The following is a 21,927-nucleotide window of genomic DNA, read 5'->3' on the forward strand; positions in this document are numbered from 1 at the left end:
CTACCACACATACTACCTTCAATTTTCTGAACACTACTTGGACTTTCATACCTCAGTGCCTCTGCCCTCCTTGTCCTTCAAGATCTGGCTCCAAAGTCACAGACTCTGAAGGTGCCCCTAGACACTACACTAAATACCATTCTGTTGGGGCGCCTGGGTGGCTCAGTCTTTGGGCGTCTGCCTTCAGCTCAGGTCATGATCCCAGGGTCCTGGGATCGAGCCCCACATCGGGCTACTTGCTCCGAAGGAAGCCTGCTTCTCCCTCTCCCACTCCCCGTCCTTGTGTTCCCTCTCTCGCTGTCTCTGTCAAATAAATAAATAAAATCTTCAAATAAATGAATAAATACCATTTTGTTATATCACCCAACCCATGGTGGTATAAAGGAGCTCCCAATACATATTTGTGGAATAAATTAGATTCCTTCTAAGGCTTTAGGGGACTTGGAGACAAATGTTACAAGGTAACAGAAAAGCAATTAAAATACTATCAAAAATGACAAAAGATACAAGGTATCAAGAGACCTTTTGTAAATATTCTCAGTGTTCACTGGAGAATGAATGGTTCAAAGCCTGATCTTCCTTTTCCTGACTAGTCCCCTAAATCTGTGATTCTCAAGTGTGTCCTCAGCTCAGCTCAGCAAGAGCAGCATCACATAAAACTTATTAGAAATGCAAATTCTCAGGCACTGCCCAGATCTACAGATCAGAATCTGAGGAAGAGGCCTAGCCATCCATTTTTGGTTTTGGTTTTGGTCTTTAAGATTTTAAGTAACCTCTACACCCAATGTGGGGCTCAAACTCAGGACCGCAAGATGAAGAGTTGCATGCTCCACAGGCTGAGTCAGCCAGGCACCCCTACCCATCTGCTTTTACAAGCTCTCCAGGTGATTCTGATGCACACTCCAGTTTGAGAACCATTGATCTAGATCATTCTTCTTCATCCTAGGGTTTACAGAATTATTACTGCCAACTTTAATGAACCTCTTCTATTCCAGTTCCCACATTCTTCAGTCCAGTTCCCACATCCTCCCTTTTTAGGCAACAGGAGCAATCAATTAAAGAAGGAGAGAAAAGAATACTAGTGTTGAGTGGATTATATAGTCTAGGCATGAGATTAAAACTTATTTAGAGTAAGGGGAATAAATGTAGAGGGGTCACAGGCACCCCAAATATTTCAGAAGTGGCATCAAGGGGAGTACTGGTTTAAAAAGAAGGTATGGAGGTAGGGGGTACCTGGGTGGCTCAGTCAGTTAAGCCGTCCAGCTCTTGGTTTCGGCTCAGGTCATGATCTCAGGGTAGTGGGAATGAGCCTGGTATAGCGCCCCACGATCAGCGGGGAGTCTGCTTGGGATTCTCTCTGTCCCTCTTCCTCTGCCCCTCACCCCGACTCATGCTCTTTTTCTCTCTCTCAAATAAATTCAATCTTTTTTTAAAAAATGAACGTGGGAATTAAGATGACTCACATTCTTACCTTGAGTGCCTTTGTTGGAAATGCCACTAGTAAAAAATAAGAACTCTAATGAGTGAAAAAAGTTTAAGCAGGTTAAGAGATAATTATATCAGTTTTAACCTTCCCCCTGAGTGAAGATAACCTAAAATTTTTATTTATTTTTAATTTATTTATTTTTAAAGATTTTGTTTATTTATTTGACAGAGAGCACAAGCAGGGGGCATGGCTGGCAGAGGGAGAGAGAGAAGCAGGCTCCCTGCTGAGCAGGGAGTCAGACTCTGGGTTCCATCCCAGGACCCTGGGATCACCACCTGAGCCAAAGGCAGACACTTAACTGGCTGAGCCACCCAAGCACCCCAAGATGTCTAAAATTTTTAGATGGATGTTTCCAGAAAGCTAGACTGGGGAATAAATAGGGATCGAATCTAAAGATTTGGGAGGCATTCCTATAATGTAATAATTGAAGCCTTGAGGATAGATAGTATTGCTGAAGGAGAGAACTTAGAAGGACAATGGGGCCAAGACAGTTCCGCGGGGGGTGCCCTGCGTGCAAGGCAGAATACAGTCCAGTGAAGAAGGGTGGAAAGCCATCAGAGAGGCAGGGGGACCAGGATCCTTAAGTATTACCAAAGTCAGGGGAGAAGAGACAGTCCAGAAAGAGGACATGGTCAGCAATGTCAAATTTGGCAAAGAAACAGAAAGCTGAGAAATAAAAATAAAACAAAAAAAAAATTGATATGATCAACTAGAACATTAGAAACAGCTTTCCATCGTGCCATTTCAGGCAGGGCAGGTAGGACAGGAGCCATTGGTTCTGGAGATTGGAGAGAATAAATGGTAAGCAAAGTTGAGACAGATGTTTGGGGAAAGAAAGGGAATTTGGGCAACTGCTGAAAGGGACGCCTAGGGCACCGAAATGTTTTTGAGGGTAGGATGAATAAATTATCATCGAGGGATAAGATTGAAGGCTTGTAATGACTCAACGTCGCTGAAGATGAATGACAGAAAACCCACGTCATCATTCTGCTGAAATTCTGCATGAATTTTAACAGGCCAGATCCCATAATTATAGAATCTCAGATTTGAAAAGGAATTTAGAAGTCATCTAATACTCCCTTTCAGTTCCATCCAGCAAAGGATTATTTGCTAGTAAATTGCGTCCCTTGTTTAGAGAAATGGGCGACGATGTCAAAGACTCTTAAAATGAAGTGGGGGTACGTAAGCAGTGGTCCAATAGAGCATAGTGGATAAGAAAGTGGCTCAGGGGTTGGTTTGTCCGTTAATCAATCTTTCTTTCTTTTTTTTTTTTTTTGGTAAGTAGGCTCCACGCCCACGACCTTGAGATCAAAAGTCGCCCCCAGGTGTTAATCTTACAACCAAATATTAGACATGTTAGCTGAGCCTAGCTGTCTTGAGTAGCTATCCCTTACTTGTAAAACTACCTATCTCACAGACTTGTGATCTTTAAATGATCTGTAGTTTCTCTGTATTGACTGACTTGTAACAATAAGACTACATACAGGTTTTACATTTAAAAGTAAAGACGGCGCTAAGCGGTGGACGCAGAAGCCTATCTCCTATGGCGTCTCCCTAAGTTTGACCCTGCCCACACCTGGCTGGGCTGCAGGCAACCTCGCGCATGCGCGCGGGTAGCCCTGAGCCGGAAAATGCCTATGCGGCCGCCAGGAGGCGCCGCTAAGTCACAATTGTACCTCCCTGCTCCCAGAGGCCCTGATTGGGATGTAGGGGTGGAGCCAGCTCCGTGCGCAAGCGCGCTGAGGGCGCGTTCGGTCAAGATGGCGCCTGTGGAGCACGTTGTAGCGGATGCCGGGGCTTTCCTGCGAGACGCGGCTCTGCAGGTACGGAGAGCTACCGCCAAGAGGAGCAGGGTCTGGGCTGGCGACCCCTGAAGTAGTGCGGGAAGTCGGGGGCGCATTGCGTGGTGCGGACGGGCGTGAGCTGGGCGGGTCTCTCCGCAGGACATCGGGAAGAACATCTACACTATCCGGGATGTGGTGAACGAGATTCGGGACAAGGCCACGCGCAGGCGGCTCGCCGTCCTGCCCTACGAGCTGCGTTTCAAGGAGCCCTTCCCAGAATACGTGCGGCTGGGTGAGTGCTTCTGCCCTGGTGTTGATGGCGAAGCGGGGTCCCAGGCTACCCGCTCGGGACCGACTCGGGTGCGAGTTGAGGTCTGGGTATTTACCAGCATTTGATTCAGAAACTGCACGTTCTAGGAGATCATGGTGGCAGAGAGGCTCCCTGGGTCAGGAGTCAGCCAGGCCTTGCCAGTTACTAGTAGGATGTGGTTGAAGGATAAAATGGAAAAGCTTTTAGTACAGTGCCTGGTACATAGTAATTGCCCAATAAATTTTAGCTGCTAATGTCTGCTTTTAAGGAAATGTGTTATTGTTATAAAGCGGAGTTGTTGCACAGCAGTCCAATAATTTTGTTTCATCACAAACTGCAGCAGTTATCGACTGAATTAACTTTTAATCCCATTTGGAATCTGAATATCCTATTAATCTGGATTGTTATACTTAGAATCAGAGAATTTTAGGCCAGAGAAGAGACCTTCTATTCCAACGTAATACCAAAGTTTAATAAGGAATTCTCACCATTTGCAGACATGCTTTTAGTGACTTTTTGTTAACTTTGTTCTCCTGTTCCTTCCTCTGCACTGGATAAGGAGGTCACGGTAAACCTAATTGGCATGAATTTTAATGATAGAGAATACAAATGTCTCAACAGTGAGTGGAAAAAAGGAAATGGATGAAAGTATTAAAAGGGTTTTCTTGGGATATTGATCCTGAGTTCTTTTTCATACTTTCACCATGGTTATCCAAGGTCATATGGCTTTTTGTTTCTAATTTGAGTTGGGACTCTCTTCACAGTGACTGAGTTTTCAAAGAAAACTGGAGACTATCCCAGCCTCTCTGCCACAGATATCCAGGTGCTGGCACTCACCTATCAGTTAGAAGCAGAGTTTGTTGGGGTGTCTCACCTAAAACAAGAACCGGAAAAGGTAAATCAAGAAGATTATTGGTTTTCTTCCTTTTAACTTTTTTATTCTGGGAACTATCAGATATACAGAAGTGGAGGGAATAGTATGATTGACCCAGTGTCCGTCCGGATTACTCTGTCTCCACACTTCACCAAGTCATGATTTATCAGGTTTCATTTCTACTGACCCCCAGCCCTAAGTACTTTGAACTCAGACATTGTATTTCATTGATATTTCTTGGTGTCTCTCTTTAAAAGCAAAAAAAAGCCCCACAAAATCATTACACAAAATTAATAGTAATTCCTTAATATTGTCAAATGTCCACCTAGTGTTCACATTTCCTAATTATTTTACAATTTTTTTTAACAAATGTGTCTCAGTCTCAGCAAATGGTCTCAGTCTCTTTTGATCTGTAGGTTTTTAGGAAGGGTTGGTTAAATTTGGAAAATGCAGAAATAGAGTAAAAATCAACTATATTCTTGCTATTTTTATTTTTATTATTATTTAAGATTTTATTTATTTATTTGACAGAGAGAGACACAGCGAAAGAGGGAACACAAGCATGGGGAGTGGGAGAGGGAGAAGCAGGCTTCCCGCTGAGCAGGGAGCCTGATGCGGGGCTCGATCCCAGGACCCTAGGATCATGACCTGAGCCGAAGGCGGATGCTTAACGACTGAGCCACCCAGGCGCCCCTATTCTTGCTATTTAAAAAAAAAAATGGGTTTCTTTCCAAAGGGAAGAAAGGACACTATGTGCTTGCCTTTTTTTTTTTTTTTTTTTTTTTTAAACTCTTGCCACCTTCAAAATTCTAGATTCCTATTGTGCTTTTAGGGACTTGCCCGCATTGGCTAGGTTGAAGAGACTAATTGATTTGTGGCTGGGTCCTATTGGCTTTTTCCATGCCAAAAGATTTTAGAAGCCAAATAATCATGTAATAATTAATTTCAAATAATGTTAACTAAGAATTGCTTAATGTCTTCTGTCTAAAGTCATCAAAAGTCCTCTGAACTCACATTTGTGTACGAATTGGAACTGCCATCACTTGATTTCAACCAGGTTTAGAGTCCTCTAATCCAGAGTCTAAAACTGATATGTAAAACACAGATTTCTGCGTGTCACCAAAATGTTTTAGGGAGACAGACTAAAGGGAAACATAAAGCCAGAGTCTGTGACTGAGCATAGTGTGACTAGTATCTGGGTTTCCATTTGGCATCCATCAATTCATGATTCCTAAAAATTGCCCTTTTCCTGCAGCCTATTGGACAGAGATTAGGTTTTTTGTTTTTTGGTGTTTTGTTTTGTTTTAAGTAAATTCCATGTGGGGCTTGAACTAATGATCAAGAGTCTCGTGCTCTACCCACTGAGGAACCCAGGTGCCCCAGGAGTTAGATATTTTGTATCAGAAGCCTTAAAACAGTATATTTTTAAAAATAATACAGTATCGGGGCCCCTGGGTGGCTCAGTCGTTAAGCGTCTGCCTTCGGCTCAGGTCATAATCCTAAGGTCCTGGGATCGAGCCCCACATCGGGCTCCCCGCTCTGCAGGAAGCCTGCTTCTTCCTCTCCCGCTCCCCCTGCTTGCGTTCCCTCTCTCGCTGTGTCTCTCTCTGTCAAATAAAATCTTTAAAAATAACAATAATAATACAGTATCTTTTGACCCAGCAATTCCACTCCTAGGCATTTATCCTAAGTATATAACTAAAGATACATGCAAGTTTTATAACTAATGCTCTTCATCACAGCGTTATTTATGTGGACAAAAAAGAAATGTTCTAAAGTGGTTATTTGGTAGTTGTGGGATCACTGAATAATTATTTTTATGTTTCCCAATTCTCAGTAACTGTGGGGAAAATATTTTGTTTTCTATTCATTTTAGTTACTCTTTCATGGTGAATTTTCAAACTGTATTTCTCTGTTTAGAGCTCTCACGTCTTTCTTTTTAAAGGTTAAAGTGAGCTTATCAAGTCAGCACCCAGAAACTCCTCTACACATTTCTGGTTTCCATCTGCCCTCAAAGGTAATCGCTTAGACAAGCCATGCTCTCCGGCCCTCTTGTGCTACATAGCTCCACAAATTATGTACAGTGAGCCACATTTATCTAGACTGCTATCCTAGTTTGTCCAGCCCTGTCTGATCAGACTTGAGTCATCTGTCATTCCATCTATAATCCTCTCAGTTTTTAGGTTTTAAAATCCTTATTCTTTTAACCTCAGCCTAAACCCCCACGAGAAACACTACAACATGGACACCCAGCTGGTGAGCCCGAGAACCTAGAATTCACTTCCTTCATGTTCTGGAGAAACCCTTTGCCTAATATTGATCATGAACTGCAGGAGCTGCTGGTAAGGCCCTGATGTATGATCCCCCTGATGACAGCATGCCAGTTTCTTCCTGCTCTTCCTATGGGCTGGGACTTCGTGACTTCTGTTGTTTCAGATGGACAAAGGTGATGATGTTCCAAGTGAGGAGGATGAGGAAGAAGAGACTGGATTTGAAGAAAGGAAAGACGAGGAGAGCGACGACGATGGGGGTGGCTGGATAACTCCCAGCAACATCAAGCAGATCCAGCGGGAGTCGGAGCAGTGTGCCATCCCGAAGGACGTGAGGGTTGGCTGCGTGACTACGGACTTCGCCATGCAGGTGGGTGGATGGGCATCGGCCGGCCCTAGGCTCTAGTTCATAACCTGTCACGGGCAGGGGTCCCTCTGAGGTTTGGGCGTATGTACAGCTCTACTCTGAGGCTTCTTTTCCTGGTTCTTGAAACTTCACCTGTGCTCTTTATTTATAGTTTTGGCTGGAAACTAGAAAAATCAATATAGTGACAAAATATATATCTTCTATTAAGTTTTTAATGTTTATTATGGATGGTCTTTTGGTGGTTCTCATTCAGTATGTTTCATGTTCTGTTCTCAGTTAGGTTCTTGGAAAAAGTAGAGGTTTCCAGCTCCCAAAAGAGTATCTTGCCTTTGACAAGATAAATGTCTTTGTTAAGAGAGATTGCTAGTGAGGGGCCCTGGGCAAAAGACCTGGGCCCTTGAAATACAAGAGAAATCTAGGTCTTTTTCCTAGTTTGTGTGTCTTGAGAGGCATCCTAAGCTTACTTTCCCTTAGCAGCAAACCAGGCTTTGTGAAGTCCTTTCACTGTGATTATACGGATGTTAAGAGAAACTTTGGTTTTGCTGACTTCGGTTGTGCTTTGACTTGTTGGTCACAGAACGTCCTGCTTCAGATGGGGCTGCACGTGCTGGCGGTGAACGGCCTGCTGATCCGAGAGGCCCGGAGCTACATCCTGCGTTGCCACGGCTGTTTCAGGTACGCAGCTGGTGGTCTGGACCCACGGCCTCTGTGGAACGCTTTTTTCTTCCTGTCCTTTCAGCCAGTCTTCAGAAGGATGGCCGCGTGTTCAGGTTTTCCTCCACCTTGTCCTTCATGTGTGGCTAGGTTCAGTCCTCACCACAGCACTGAAACCTCTGGGACAGTAACCTCCTGCTTATTATCTTAGTCGTAGGAATAAAGGTGCAGATTGTGCAGCCGAGAGCCCTCATCATTTAACCATATGTACTGAAACATTTATGGATGAAATGATGTCTGGGACTTGCTTTGAAATAATACACAGGTGGGGATAGAGATAGAACAGGATGGCCATCAATTGATGGTTGTTGAAGCTGGGTGAGGGGCCCATGGGGGTTCGTTGTGCTCTTTGTTCTACTTTATGTTTAGATTTTATGTTTAAAAACAAAAAAGAAAAGGTGAAATGGATTCAGATTACACAGGTTCAGATCCAGATTCTTTCTCACAGTAGCTTTACAAAAGTTGGTGAACTTCTCAGTGTTTCAGATTTTTCTTGCATAAAATCGAAAAAGCTGATTGTCCGAGAAGAGTGTGGTATCTGGAACACATGATGGGGTGCACTCGGGTGAACTGTTAGTTCACAGGGCATGCCCTTCTATTCCATTTCTCTTCTGGCTCTTGAAGTGGTCCTTGTGCGGGGGTGGTGTTCTGTGGGCAGGCCCCAGGGTCCCGGAGACCTGCTTGGAGCAGACGAGACTATACCACAGCCTTGCCGGTGACCATCGCCCTGGGATCTTACACTGCAGTGGCTGAGAGTTTCTCTGTAGATTCAGTCTAGATTTGGTGGCCATCATGTAGATCATCGCGTGGAGCAGCAAGGTGTCCTTAGTGCTGGGCCCTAGTACTGTTCCACTGAGGCTAAAGGTGCCTGGATGGACCACTGCTCTCCTGCTAGCTTCAAGACAACCAGTCACTCGTGGCCCAGGGGCCCAGCCCCACCCCAGCCTCTGCAGGCTTGCCCGTGACGTAGGGAGCCACTTCTCAAAGCGTCCTCTGCGTTCTTCTCCATCTTCGTATGTAAATGTACCGGGCGTAGGACGGTAGAGTGCCTGGCTTCAGGAAAGCCCATTTCCCCCATTGCCCTTCGTTACAAAACCCCAAGTTCCCCCAATGAACACGCCTGCTTAGCAGCTCTTAGAAACATTCTCCATTCTTGTGAGATTAGCCCAGTGACTGGACGGTTTCTTACACAGGATAATTAGTTCCTAGCATCTGTTGAGAGGCGCTAGGTTTCCTCTGAGAGACTTGCAGGTCAAGGGTTCAGCTTCTCGGGAGATTCACATAGCTCATCCCCTGACCCCTGGGAATGGAGGGGGAGTTCCTCAAGGACACGTAGAAACACTGCCACTTGGTCCTTGAGAGCAGCGGCTTTCTTGTCCAGGGTCCCTGTTGCGGCTCAAACGCGTAGGGGCAAGGCGAGGCCTCAGGGCCTGCCCTCGACACCCACCGCCATTCAGCTCTGGCAGCGCTCCAGTGTTTCCTGTGTCGTTCACTAATACGTTCTTGGAGCTTTGGGAGCCACCTGCTGGCTTCACAGCCCGGCTGCCATCTCAGGAATACGCCCCTGGACTAAGTACTGTGATGTTAGGAGCACTGACTGTGGAGCCAGGTTCCCCGGGCTTGTATCTGCCACTCACTAGCTCTGTGGCCTTGAGTAGGCTACCGTATCTTGCCTCGGTTTCCCCATCTGTAAGATGGACATAATGCCAATTCCACAGGATTGTTTTGATGTTAAACTTGTGGAATAATGCCTCACAGTTCAATAAGACTTCATTACTAGTGTAACAACATTCGCTCAACTTCCATGTTTACAGACTCACTGCCAGTGTCATTTCATTCACCTTTGCCCTCAGCGCAGTGGGGTGGCTTGCTTGTGTCGGTGGCACGAGGCCAGGCGGCCGTGGTCTGTGACGTGTCGGGGGCCGTTGAGCCTCCCCCCGTTGCTTGTCGCTTCCTCCTCCTCTGACACCTGCGACTCACCTTGTGCTCTGGGGACGGGGTTTGCACTCCATGGGTTCCGTGCAGAGCCTTTCTTTTTCTGTCTCCAGGACCACATCTGACATGAGCCGAGTGTTCTGTTCGCATTGTGGAAACAAGACCCTGAAGAAGGTGTCCGTGACCGTCAGTGACGATGGAAGCCTGCACATGCACTTCTCCCGCAACCCGAAGGTGCTGAACCCTCGGGGCCTCCGGGTGAGTGGCAGCATTCCCTTCCCCTCGCAGCCGGGCCTGAGGCTGGGAAAGCAAGACCTCTTAGCACCAGGATCAAAAGGCACAGAGAGGACCAAGAAAGGCTTGGCATTTAACTGTCCCGCTGATTCCCTGAACCCGGCCTTACTTTATGGCACAAGATGGTCTGGCGCTCTTCTAATTCCGTCCCTGCCCTGGCATCAGCCATTTCTCTGTGGAGCTCGGATTCCTTATGGAGAGTGGGGTTTTGAAACAAAGAGCTGAGCATAGGATGGGCTTATTGCCCTAGGGGGTCGGAGATGTCTCAGCCCATGGGGGACAGAGATTGTAAACCGACGCATGTGTATGTAAATATACACGGGAATATTTTCTATTACGTATCTGTATTTTAAAATGAGTTCATAAGTTCCATTTCAACCCAGCAGAGTTCACTGTAGCCCTCCCTCATGTCTTGACACCATTTTCCATCATTATTTACTTGCTCAATCTAGAACACTCATTGCAGAATTACTAACCCACAGCAGTGAAAATGGTACTTGCCCAGTGGAGTTCGGTGTTTGGAGGTAACTCCGTTGCTAGCTGAGGGCGTGTCCCCACAGCACGAGTAGCAGTGAGTGACACGCTCCACTGACGTCCTCTCTGCATGCAGAGCCGTCAGTACGCTTGACATTAACAAGATCGGACGTGTTGCAATGGGTGCCCCGTCCTAATGGCCTTTTCTCCTCTCGTTTGCAGTATTCCCTTCCCGCTCCCAAAGGGGGCAAATACGCCGTCAACCCCCATCTGACCGAGGACCAGCGCTTCCCTCAGCTGAGACTCTCCCGGAAGGCCAGGCAGAAAACGGACGTGTTTGCCCCTGACTACACAGCTGGGGTATCTCCCTTTGCGGAGAATGACATCTCCAGCCGTTCTGCCACCCTGCAGATCCGAGATAACACCTTGGGAGCGGGGAGGAGGCGGTTAAATCCCAATGCTTCCAGAAAGAAGTTTGTGAAGAAGAGGTGAAGCGCAAGCTCTGCGGGCCAACAGGATTGCCACTGCAGCTGCTCAGGCGCTCAGGGGCCTCATTGCCCCAGCTGTCGGGCTCCAGAACCGTGTGGGTGGAAACAGTAGGCCTGGCTTATGCAGTGCTGCTTCCTGGCTCCCTGGGATGGGTCGGGTCGGGTTCCTGATGGAGCTGGGCCACCCCTTGGCCTGCGAGCATCCAGAGAGCTGGGATTCCTGCCATGTTGAGGGGAGTTTGACAGAAACAGAAGAACGGTGCCATGGAGCACATCCTCAGCATTCAAAGAAAGGAACTTCCAGCTGGTACTGTTTTTCTAATAAATGTGGTTATAAGCTTCTGTGCTTTTGCATTAAGTCGCCAAATGTTTGCTGCTTAGATAATTGGAAGGTAGCACTTGAGCTGTATACTCAAGTATCAAGCATTTAGATTTTTTTTTTTTTTACAAGAAAATATACTAAGTTTGTTACAATAAACCTAAGAGCTACTATTTTTTCTTTTCTACAACTTATTCTTGGGACGCCTGGGTGGCTCAGTTGGTTAAGCATCTGCCTTCAGCTCAGGTCATGATCCCAGGGACCTGGGATCGAGCCCCGCATCAGGCTCCCTGCTCAGCAGGGAATCTGCTTCTCCCCCTGCCTGCCACTCCCTCTGCCTGTGCGTGCGCACACCTCTCTGTCATATAAATAAATAAAATCTTTTAAAAATTACTCTGAGGCATTTCAGTCATTCAAGGGAGTTATGGTATAGTGAACTGCTACAGCCTTCCACCTAGAGTCACTCTTACTTTGCCTTTTCTTTCCTCCTACACCCACGAGTAACCAGGAATCTCCTAGGGAAAGAATGTTCTTTGCATAAATTCGGGAAACAACATTGATATGTAACTACTACTGATACAGAGCAGAACTCAATTTTTTCTAGATTGTTCACCGTCCTTCCTATCATTTCCCGTTTCTGAACACTTTCTTTAAAAAGATTTATGTATTTTAGTGAGAGGGGGCAGAAGGAGAGAGAGTTTCAAGCTGACTCCACGCTGAGCACGGAGCCCGACATGGGGCTCAGACCCACGACCCTGAGATCATAACCTGAGCGGAAACCAAGAGTCGGGGGGACACTTAACCTACTGCACCACCCAGGCACCCCTGAACACTTTAACTATGTCTTGAGCAGTTGACATTTTTAATAGTACAAACCACGTTTTTTAAATGTCCCTCCATTTGGGTTTGACAGATTGCATAACCTCAAGTAAATTTAGGGGGAGACACTTAGGGCAGGAATGTTCCATGAGTGATTGGTATACAGAGTATCATGGTAAGTGATGTTAACTCTGATGATTTGGGATATGAACCGGACTACAAGATTTCTTTCCAAGTTCTTTATATTGATAGTATATATACAAAGTATATAGTAATCTTCAAAAGCTCCTTACTTAGGTTATTTTCTTGTATGGTTATCTTGGGCATATAGTTAAATTGAATTTATACCAAGAACATTAACCAGGTTTTTCCCATCCTATTTTTTTAAGTAAACACAGTTCCAAAAATAAAAACCAAAAGGTATAGATAGAGCTAGATGCATTCCGTCCCCTCCCGTTTCACCTTAACCCATATAGGTCATTGGTTTTGTTTCTTACTCATCCTTGTTTTGTTCTGCAAAAATAAGCATCTGTGTGTGTTACATCAACTTTAAGATTTTTAAGTAATCTCTACACCCAACGTGGGACTTGAACTCACAACCCTGAGATCAAGAGTCCCGTGTTCCACTGACAAGCCAGCCAGGTGCCCCAATTTTTTTCATACACTAGTCGTAGTAGGGGCGCTCAGCTGGCTCAGTCCGTGGAACGTGTGACTCTATCTCGGGGTTGTAGGTTTGAGCCCCACATTGGGTATAGAGATTACTTAAAATCTTTTTTTAAAAAAGTAGTATACTGGGGCGCCTGGGTGGCTCAGTTGGTTAAGCGACTGCCTTCAGCTCAGGTCATGATCCTGGAGTCCAGGGATCAAGTCCCGCATCAGGCTCCCTGCTCAGCAGGGAGTCTGCTTCTCCCTCTGACCCTCCCCCCTCTCATGCTCTCTCTATCTGATTCTCTCTCTCAAATAAATAAATAAAATCTTTAAAAAAAAAAAAAGTAGTATACTATATTCCACCCACCCCCCTCCCCGGAAATCACTCCATATCCATTCATAGAGATCTTATTGTTATCACTCCGTCATGAAAAGCTACCAGTCCAGGCACTTCATCATGTTATAGGCTCTGGGTTGAGTACGTAACCCACGTCCACCCACTTACTGGGTAGGACATTGTTAATGAGGTGCGGGTGCTGCCAACAGCAGTCTTCTACACGAGATTAAATGCCTTAAAGTCACAGAGCTTGTGAGCGTCCAGGCCAAGGTTTCAGCTTAGTCTGTCTGCTTTGATGCAACAAACAGACCAGGGGAGACCAGAGGAAACAGGGTGAACACTAGCCCCCCTGCCCTGCATCTCTGAAACTCATGGGGGCGTTGTGCAGCTGGGGGGCTGGCTGAAAGCTGCGGTCCAGGGTGCTGGAGGAGAGGGCAGAAGGGGCAAGAGCCTGTGAGAGTCCGTTTCTTTCTCCTCCTACTGTCAGACTTAAAGAAAAGCAGGGGGTAGTGTAACACCCATCTGCACAATGTAGAGGCCAATTTTAGGCAACCAACTTGAACAATGGAAACCTGAGTCAGGTAGAAGGACGCATAGGGACCCCCAACCCCCAACCACCCCACCCCCACTGCTACATACAAACAGGCCCATCAGGCGACCCACCACAAAATATCCCCAAGTGCTAGCTGACCTACAGGTTACTTACACCCGGACACAGTTATCAAAAAGGGAAAATTCCCTAGGTTCCCATACCTCCTCACCTCCCTTGCCTTAGAACCAAAAGGCGGCTCTGGTCTCACCCAGTAAGGCAAACCTCAGAATGTGCTTCTCATAGGTCACAAGCCAGAGCTAGTCCTGTGGCCCCACCCAATCAGGTAGGACCAAGACATGCAATCCCAATCAAAAGCCGGAAGGTAGGATGCTAGAAATACTTGGTGAATAGCATTAGTCAAAACCACAAATTGTAGAGATGCATACAAGTGGTTTGAAATAAACTTGGGAGCAGGAACAATAGGATAAAAGAGGTTGTAAGTGTGTGCATAGCAAGTTGTTAATTCCAGTGTTTAAGCCCTTGGACTTGAAGTTTTAAAAGCTTAAGAACTTTTATTTTATTTTATTTATTTTTTTTGCTTAAGAACTTTTATATAAGTTATCCTTGAAAGTTTTGATTGCTAGTTTAGGACGTGAAACTCGTATTTAACCCAAATCTTACTGGCAACCTTGAATGACACTTTTAATTGTTAATAATTAATAAGATAATTCTGAGATAGGGAAACAGAAGGACTCCATAAAAATCTGCTTTTTCCTCCTTTTCCTGCTTCTATTCTTGCCAGGACATGCACCCCCACCCCACTTTACACAGGCCTCAGAATGTCCTCCTTGTCAGGGACAAGGAGTTAATGATTTCTTTAGAATAGATAACATCTAAGGAAGGGCCAGTTGAGAAGGATCCCACAAAGCCATCATATGCACATTCCAGACCAAGGGAGCTAAATATCTCGATGCCAAGACCCTCTACTCCAAGGAATAACACCTGACCCTCGTCTTTGTTCTAACAGGTTCCTGGATGCCTGAGAGCACATGTACATTGGACCACAATCCTCCCTAAAAACCCCCAGACCCTGAACAAAGATGAAATTCATGCTCCTTTCCTTTCCAAGTCTCCCAGACACAACGCCTGTATGTGTTCTCTATCTTCAATAAGCTCTGCTGGCTCGCATCGGATTTCTATCCTGCATGAAGCCAAGGACCCTCTTGTCTAGTCCTGAGGGACCCCCTCTGGGTCACCAGATCAAGCCTGCCGGCATCAATTCTATACTGCTATCTTCTTTAATACAAGATACAGTTAATAGCAGTGTCAGTGACATTTCCAGAACACCCCCTGGGAAAGAGCACCACTGTAATCCATAATCAAGCAGCAAATGCAAAACCCTGGGACATCTGGAAGACTAGCCCCCAAATTTACTGGTTATTTTCACCCAGTACACGTGGACAGGGAGATAGCTATAGTGGAAATGAATGCCGTGTCTAGCTCACTGTGTGTGTTCACGTGTTTGGAGGTAAATTTTCATAAATGCAACCTTTCTGCATTATTAAGACAATGATGAGACTGTAATTCTGGGACCCATGGTGACACAGAGGTGTGGTGTACCTTTACTACACTGTAGTAATGAGCTGTTCACATGTCTGCAAACTTAGAAACTGGGTGGGGTTTCTCTTTCTACACCCTTCGTGAGGCTCATTGCCAGGTTCTGGAATGATGTTTAATAAATGCTTGTAAAATTGAATGCATGACTCACACCAGTCTGGAGAAAATAATCAAGAGACCGGGAACACCTTTCCCTAACTTTTCTTATAGTTTGCTCTTGGAAATTACAAACGAGTTCCCTGGCCCCGAAGGTGTTTATGCCAGAGCTGAAGAGTTACTAGTGGGACGTGGGATAAAAAGGATCAAGCAATGAAAATGGGGTCCCTTCTATACCTTAAACTCTGTGATGTGACGCCAGAACTCAATTTGCTCTATCAGATAATATCTCTTCACAACACATGCATACCATTTCAAGAGAAATTTCAGTTTACCTGGAGCTGTCTAAGCCTAATAGAGAATGACCTATTTGACACAATATATAACATGACAAAGTTCCAGCAGAACACACAGGAACACAGAAGTCCAGCATAACAGTGCAAGTTCCATACCATCGTGATCGGGGGAGGGGGACAAGAAGGAGGAGGTTTACAGTAGAAGAATCATTAATCCCCTAACACCAAAGACCTGTTCCCTCCAGGGATCCATGGCTGGTAGCCATGGGAACCACTGAGGAGAACAGACATCCAGGTCCCCAGACAGGCCCGTGCCGCCCCAAACTACTGCACCAAGTCCATCATCCACAGCAAGCGGGATTTAGGGACTTCTTATGCCAAAAAGGAGGCACCCTTGCGGAGGCAGTGCCTTTAGCAGGTGACTAATGAGGCTGTTTGTGTTCTTCCATCAGGAGGAGGATGGGGGACTCCTGAGGTTTCTCCTCTACCTCTGCTTTTTGTTTCTAGATAATGAAGACCATCAACAAAGCTTTCTACAGCTCCGAGTGCTGGCTGCTCCCTGATGATGTGGGAGAGACCTTGAGGACATGGTTTCCAGTCAACACGCAATGCTGGTACATACATACTCCAGGGACAGGCTTGCTCAGAGAAGCCCCTGGGCAGTGTACAGTTTTTAAACTGACCGCAAATTAAAGCTGAGGGACCTTTAAGGCAATGCAGCTGAAACCTATGTTTTTACAGAAGCAACCAGAGCTCAAAGAGAAGAGCATTGGCAGCTCATCTGGACCTAGGCTCCTCTGGAGTCTGAGGGCCTGAGTTCCAATTCTGAACTACACACTAACTAGCTGTAGAGCCATGGGCAAGTCATAATACCCCTTGGTTCATCAGTTTCCCTATCGCTAAAATGGGGGTTTTAGGGGTGCCTGGGTGGCTCAGTCATTAAGCGTCTGCCTTCAGCTTGGGTCATGATCCCAGGGTCCTGGGATCCAGCCCCACATCGGGCTCCTTGCTCAGCGGGAAGCCTGCCTCTCCCTCTCCCACTACCCCCTACTTGTGTTCCCTCTCTCACTGTGTCTCTCTCTGTCAAATAAATAAATAAAATCTTAAAAAATAAAAATAAAATAAAATGGGGGTTTTATTCCCTACCTCACATCATACACGGAAATTACTGCAAACTAGATCTACAGACTTAAATGTAAGAGCTAAAACTATAAAACTCACAGATAAAAAAAAATATAGGCATAAATCTAGGGTTAGGGAATGATTTCTTAGGACACCAAAGCAGAAGTGATTAAAGGCTCATAAGTTAGACTTCATCAAAATTAAAACATTATATGGTTTAAAAGACACCACTGAGAAAATAAAAAGACAACTCAAAGAATGGGAGAAAGTATTTGCAAAGCATGTATCTGATAAGGAATTTGCATAAAGGAGGCACCTGGCTGGCTTAGGTGGTAGAGTGTGCAACTCTTGATCTTGGGGTTGTGAGTTCAAGTCCCATGTTGGGTGTAGAGCTTACTTTAAAAAAAGGAACTTGTATAAAGAACCCTTACTACTCAATAATAAAAAAGACAACCCAATTTTAAATTGTGCAAAGAAATTGAATAAACATTTTTCCAGAGAAGATATATAAGTGTCCAAGAATTAATTACATGAAAAGATGTTTAATATCACTAATCATTAGGAAAATGCAGCTCAAAACCACAATGAGATACCACCTCACACACACACTAGGATGGCTATAATAAATGAGACAGACAACAGCAAGTGTGGATGAGGACAAATTCTAACACTCATACTTTGCTGGTAGGAATGTAAAATAGTGCAGCTACCTTGGAAAACAGTTTGGCAGTTTCTCAGTTGTTAAACATAATGTAACCACCAATTTTCTTCCTGGACACCTACCCAAGAGAAATGGAAACACATGTCCATGCAAAAACTTAGACACCAGTGTTCATAGTAGCATTATTCATAATAGTCAAAGGTGGTAACCACCCAAATGTCCATCAGCTGATGAGTGGATCAACAAAATGTGGTTCATCCATACAATGGCATATTATTCAGTCATAAAAAGGAACGAAGTACTGATATCTGCTACAATGTGGATGACCCTTGAAAACACTATGGTAAGTGAAAGAAGACAGTTACAAAAGACCACATAATGTATACCATTTATATAAGATGCCTGGGATGGGCAAATTCCCTAGAAACAGAAAGATTAGTGGTTGCCTAGGACCAAAGTGTAGGGGACAGGCAGGAGAAATGGAGAGTGATTGCTAATGGGCTCAAGGTTTCCTTCTGGAGTAATGAAAATGTTCTAAAATCAGATCACTGTGACCACTGCAAAACTCTATACATATATTAAAAGCCATTATACTCTCCCCTTTAAATGGGTGAGTTTCATGTCTTATATATCTCAAGTCTATTTTAAAGATGAGAATTATAATAGCCCTTCCCTCAAAGTGCCGTGTGGAGGATTAGCATGAGTTAATACATGTAAGTGTACTCAGAACAGGTCTTGCTGCATGGAAAGTCTTCAGTAAATTAGTGATCATTACTTCCTATTCTGCAAGGGAAAAGGAATAAATTTTGTTGACTTTTCTTACATGAAGCGGTAATAAAGTTAGAAGAATTTTCCACTGTTAAGTATAGCATGACATATTCTGATCATTTAGCAAAGCACAAATTAATACAATATGGTTTCCATAGTAGTACATAAGTTCAGGTAAAAGTATAGAATAAGGTCATACTGGGGTTATCTTTGTAATATTCTTCTGGACAAAATGTCAGAATAAAAACATCTCAGGTACTTATACAGAAAAAAGCATATTCCATCCAAACAATCAGGAAGTAGAAGATATCGGATTCTCCACAACCACCATAAAATCCTGCAGACAACTAGTCAGATATACAATGTATCAAAAAACTTACCTTCCATTTATCCTTTGTTAGCAAACTATTAGAAAATGTAATGGGGGAGGTGGGTGGTGAGGAGAGTAAACCAAAGAGGAATACATGGACTTCAGCACAAGAGAGAGGAGAAAAAGAATCCCAGAAAGATAGCTACACAGCAAACCTCAGAGTCATCAGCTGAGACTGAAACAGAGGACTTCAGAACTTTACCCAGAAGAAGAGAAGTAAACCTGATGAGTTCGACCAAGTGAAAATTAGCATTCATTCTGTGCTTATCTTTGTTTTACTTTTTTTTTTTTAAGATTTTATTTATTTATTTGACACAGAGAGAGAGAGCACACAAAGGAGCACAAGCAGGGGGAACAGTAGAGGGAGAGAGAAGCAGGTTCTCAGCAGAGTGGGTAACCCAATACAGGCTTTATCCCAAGACCTTGGGATCATGACCCAAGCTGAAGGCAGATGCTTAACCATGTGAGCCACCCAGGTGCCCCTGTTTTAGAATTTTTTTTAAAGAGTTTACTTTTTTAAAAGATTTTATTTTTTAAAAAGATTTTATTTTATTTATGTATTTATTTATTTTTATTTATTTTACAGAGTGAGCATGGAGGGGGCAGAGAGAGTAAGCAGAGTCCCCACTGAGTGGACAGCCAGACATGGGCTCAATCCCATGACCCTGAGATCATGACTGGAGCCAAAATCAAGAGTCGGGTGCTTAACCAACTGAGCCACCCAGGCACCCCAAGATTTTATTTTATTTTTTATTTTATTTTTTAAGATTTTATTTATTTGACAGAGAGAGACACAGTGAGAGAGGGAACACAAGCAGGGGGAGTGGGAGAGGGAGAAGCAGGCTTCCTGCAGAGCAGGGAGCCTGATGCGGGCTGTATCCCAGGACCCTGGGATCATGACCTGAGCCGAAGGTAGACGCCCAATGACTAAGCCACCCAGGCACCCCACCCAAGATTTTAAGTAATCTCTATACTCAATGTGGGGCTCAAACTCACCATCTCCAGATCAAGAGTTGCACTTTCCACCAACTGAGCCAGCCCGGCACTCCTGTTTTTCACAATTTCGATGGAAGGTTTAGGAACAAGTAGAGTGTTCATTGTGTAGAAAACTAATGAGGAAAAAGAGGCAATTATCAACTCTAGGAAAACAAGAAGTTGAAGAAAGAAAATTATCATAATTCACTATCTGGCTCATTGTCATAATAGCACAAACCCTAAATACTGATTTAGCCAAAAATTTTTATATTGCCATACTGGAAGAAAAGAAGAAGGAAAGATGGTGGGCAGTATCAAAGTACTAGTCCTCATCTTTCATAATATTAAGCGAATAGATAAGGTCTTAAAATCATTAACTATAAAACAGCACACTACTTAGAAATATGCCATACCACAAAGTATCATTAAAACTAGTTCGGGGAATGCCTGGGTGGCTCAATCAGTAAGTGTCTGCCTTCAGCTCAGGTCATGATCCTAGGGTCCTGGGATCGAGTCCCTCATCAGGCTCTTTGCTCAATGCGGAGCCTGCTTCTTCCTCTGCCCCTCCCCCTGCCTGTGTGTGAGCACACTCTCTCTTTTTCTCTAAGTAAATAAATAAGGTAAAATATGGAAACATTAATTACTGAATATAAGTTTATCCACTTTTGGCTTCCTTTTACAGATGAACCAAAGCTATTTAGGTCTATTAATAGATACATTTTGTGCCACATTGAAAAGTTTTCTGTAAGGAAGAATATACTTCTAGAAATTGTAAAATGTGTTCATAAATCTACCAGTCCACAGACTGCTAGTATAACCAACAGTCCATAGTTGCTTCCTTTTTAGTTTTCCTTAGGAATAAAGGATTCTAATTTATTTATATAATTAGAAACTTTTACTAAAGCTATTATGGCAAACAGTATGGTGATTCCTCAAAGAATTAAAAATTGAACCACCATATGATCCAGCAATCCCACTTCCAGGTAGATATCTGAAGGAACTGAAATCAGTATCTCAAAGAGATCTCTGCACACCCACGTTCATTGCAGCATTATTCACAATAGCCAAGGTATGGAAACAATGCGTCTGTCAACAGATGAATGGATAAAGAAGATATACATACACAACCGAGTCTTATTCAGACATGAGAAAGGAGATCCTTCCATTTTTGACAAGTTGGACGGACACTGAAGGCATTATGCTAGGGAAAGTAAATCCGAGAGAGAAGGACAAATACTATATGATATCACTTCTGTGTGGAATCTAAAAAAAAATGAACTTGTAAAAACCAGAGTAGAATGGTGGTTAGCAGGGGTTGGGGGTGGGGAGTTGGGGAGATGTTATTTAAGGGTACAAACTTATAAGTAGAAGATAAATAAGTTCTGGAAATCTAAGGACAACATGGTGACTAAAGTCAACAATACTGTATTGCAAACTTCAAAGTTACTAAGATACTAAATCTTAACTGTTCACAACACAAAAAGGAAAAGATAAATATGTGACTTGAGAAAGGTATTAGCTAATACTGTAGCAATCATATCGCCAAACAAAATGTATCAAACCAACACATTGTACACCATAAACTGATACAATGTTAGATGTCAATTGTATCTCAATTAAAAAAAAAAAAAAAAAAAACAACTTGGGGCACCAGGCTGGCTCAGTTGCCAAAGCAGGTGACTCTTGATCTCCAGGTCATGAGTTCAAGCCCCATGTTGGGTGCAGAGCTTACTTAAAAAAGAAAAAAAAGTAGTAGTAGTAAGGGTGAAAGGAAACAACTGTGTATGAAAACTAGGTAAGGAAATAAAATGACTGGTTGTCCCAGAATGAGAAAAAGAGGGAATAAAACATAGGATAAAATCTGAATGGATATAGAAAACATTGTAGAAGATTTGTGAAAAAGGCATGGGAAAGGAAGTCTATGTTTGGTCCAGCTAGCTAAGATTGGAAGGGATTTAAGGGTGTTTTGTTTTGTTTTGAAATGAGATTTATTTATTTATTTATTTATTTGAGAGAGAACACATGAGCAGGGGGAGGGGCAAAGGGAGAAGCAGACCCCACGGAGCAGGGAGCCCAATGTGGGGCTCCATCCCAGGACCCTGGGATCGTAACCTGAGCTGAAGGCAGACGCTTAACTGACTGAGCCACCCAGGGACCCCTTTAATGAGTTTATTTATACAAATTTTATTTATTCATTTGACAGAGAGTACAAGCAGGGGGAGAAGCAGACAGAGGGAAAGGGAGAAGCAGGCTCCCTGGTGAGCAGGGAGCCCAACGTGGGGCTCAATCCCAGGACCCCGGGATCATGACCTGAGCTGAAGGCAGATGCTTAAACTACTGAGTCACCCAGGTGCCCCCTTTAATGAGTTTT

General features: G+C 44.2%; 2 protein-coding genes across 2 annotated transcripts in view; one reads left to right on the plus strand and one right to left on the minus strand.

Annotated features, from left to right (window-relative positions):
* WWP2 (WW domain containing E3 ubiquitin protein ligase 2) overlaps positions 1-19,600 on the minus strand; it is a 168,358-nt gene extending 148,758 nt beyond the window's left edge. Inside the window, exon 1 of the mRNA XM_064581536.1 lies at positions 19,578-19,600. Within this exon, the coding sequence (XP_064437606.1) occupies positions 19,578-19,580 (3 nt within the window). The 5' untranslated portion in view covers positions 19,581-19,600. The remainder of the gene's footprint in view (positions 1-19,577) is intronic.
* Positions 3,177-11,708, plus strand: NOB1 (NIN1 (RPN12) binding protein 1 homolog). The gene is made up of 9 exons (XM_045870041.3): positions 3,177-3,309; positions 3,430-3,562; positions 4,345-4,475; positions 6,400-6,471; positions 6,668-6,796; positions 6,891-7,094; positions 7,669-7,766; positions 9,854-9,998; positions 10,731-11,708. The coding sequence occupies exons 1-9, from the start codon at positions 3,247-3,249 to the stop codon at positions 10,998-11,000; spliced, it is 1,245 nt and encodes a 414-aa protein (XP_045725997.2). The 5' UTR covers positions 3,177-3,246; the 3' UTR covers positions 11,001-11,708.
* Positions 19,601-21,927: the final 2,327 nt, after the last annotated feature.

The sequence above is a fragment of the Mirounga angustirostris genome, unplaced genomic scaffold, assembly GCF_029215605.1.
Source record: "Mirounga angustirostris isolate CCGP_5_RB_7025 unplaced genomic scaffold, mMirAng1.0.hap1 SCAF_16, whole genome shotgun sequence".
Classification (NCBI taxonomy): Eukaryota; Metazoa; Chordata; class Mammalia; order Carnivora; family Phocidae; genus Mirounga; species Mirounga angustirostris.

Coding starts and splice junctions, on each gene's coding strand:
- NOB1 (XM_045870041.3), top strand. CDS start 3,247: ATGGCGCCTGTGGAGCACGTTGTAGCGGATGCCGGGGCTTTCCTGCGA. Junction 6,472..6,667: donor GTTTCCATCTGCCCTCAAAG/GTAATCGCTTAG, acceptor TTTTAACCTCAG/CCTAAACCCCCACGAGAAAC. Junction 7,095..7,668: donor CTACGGACTTCGCCATGCAG/GTGGGTGGATGG, acceptor TGTTGGTCACAG/AACGTCCTGCTTCAGATGGG.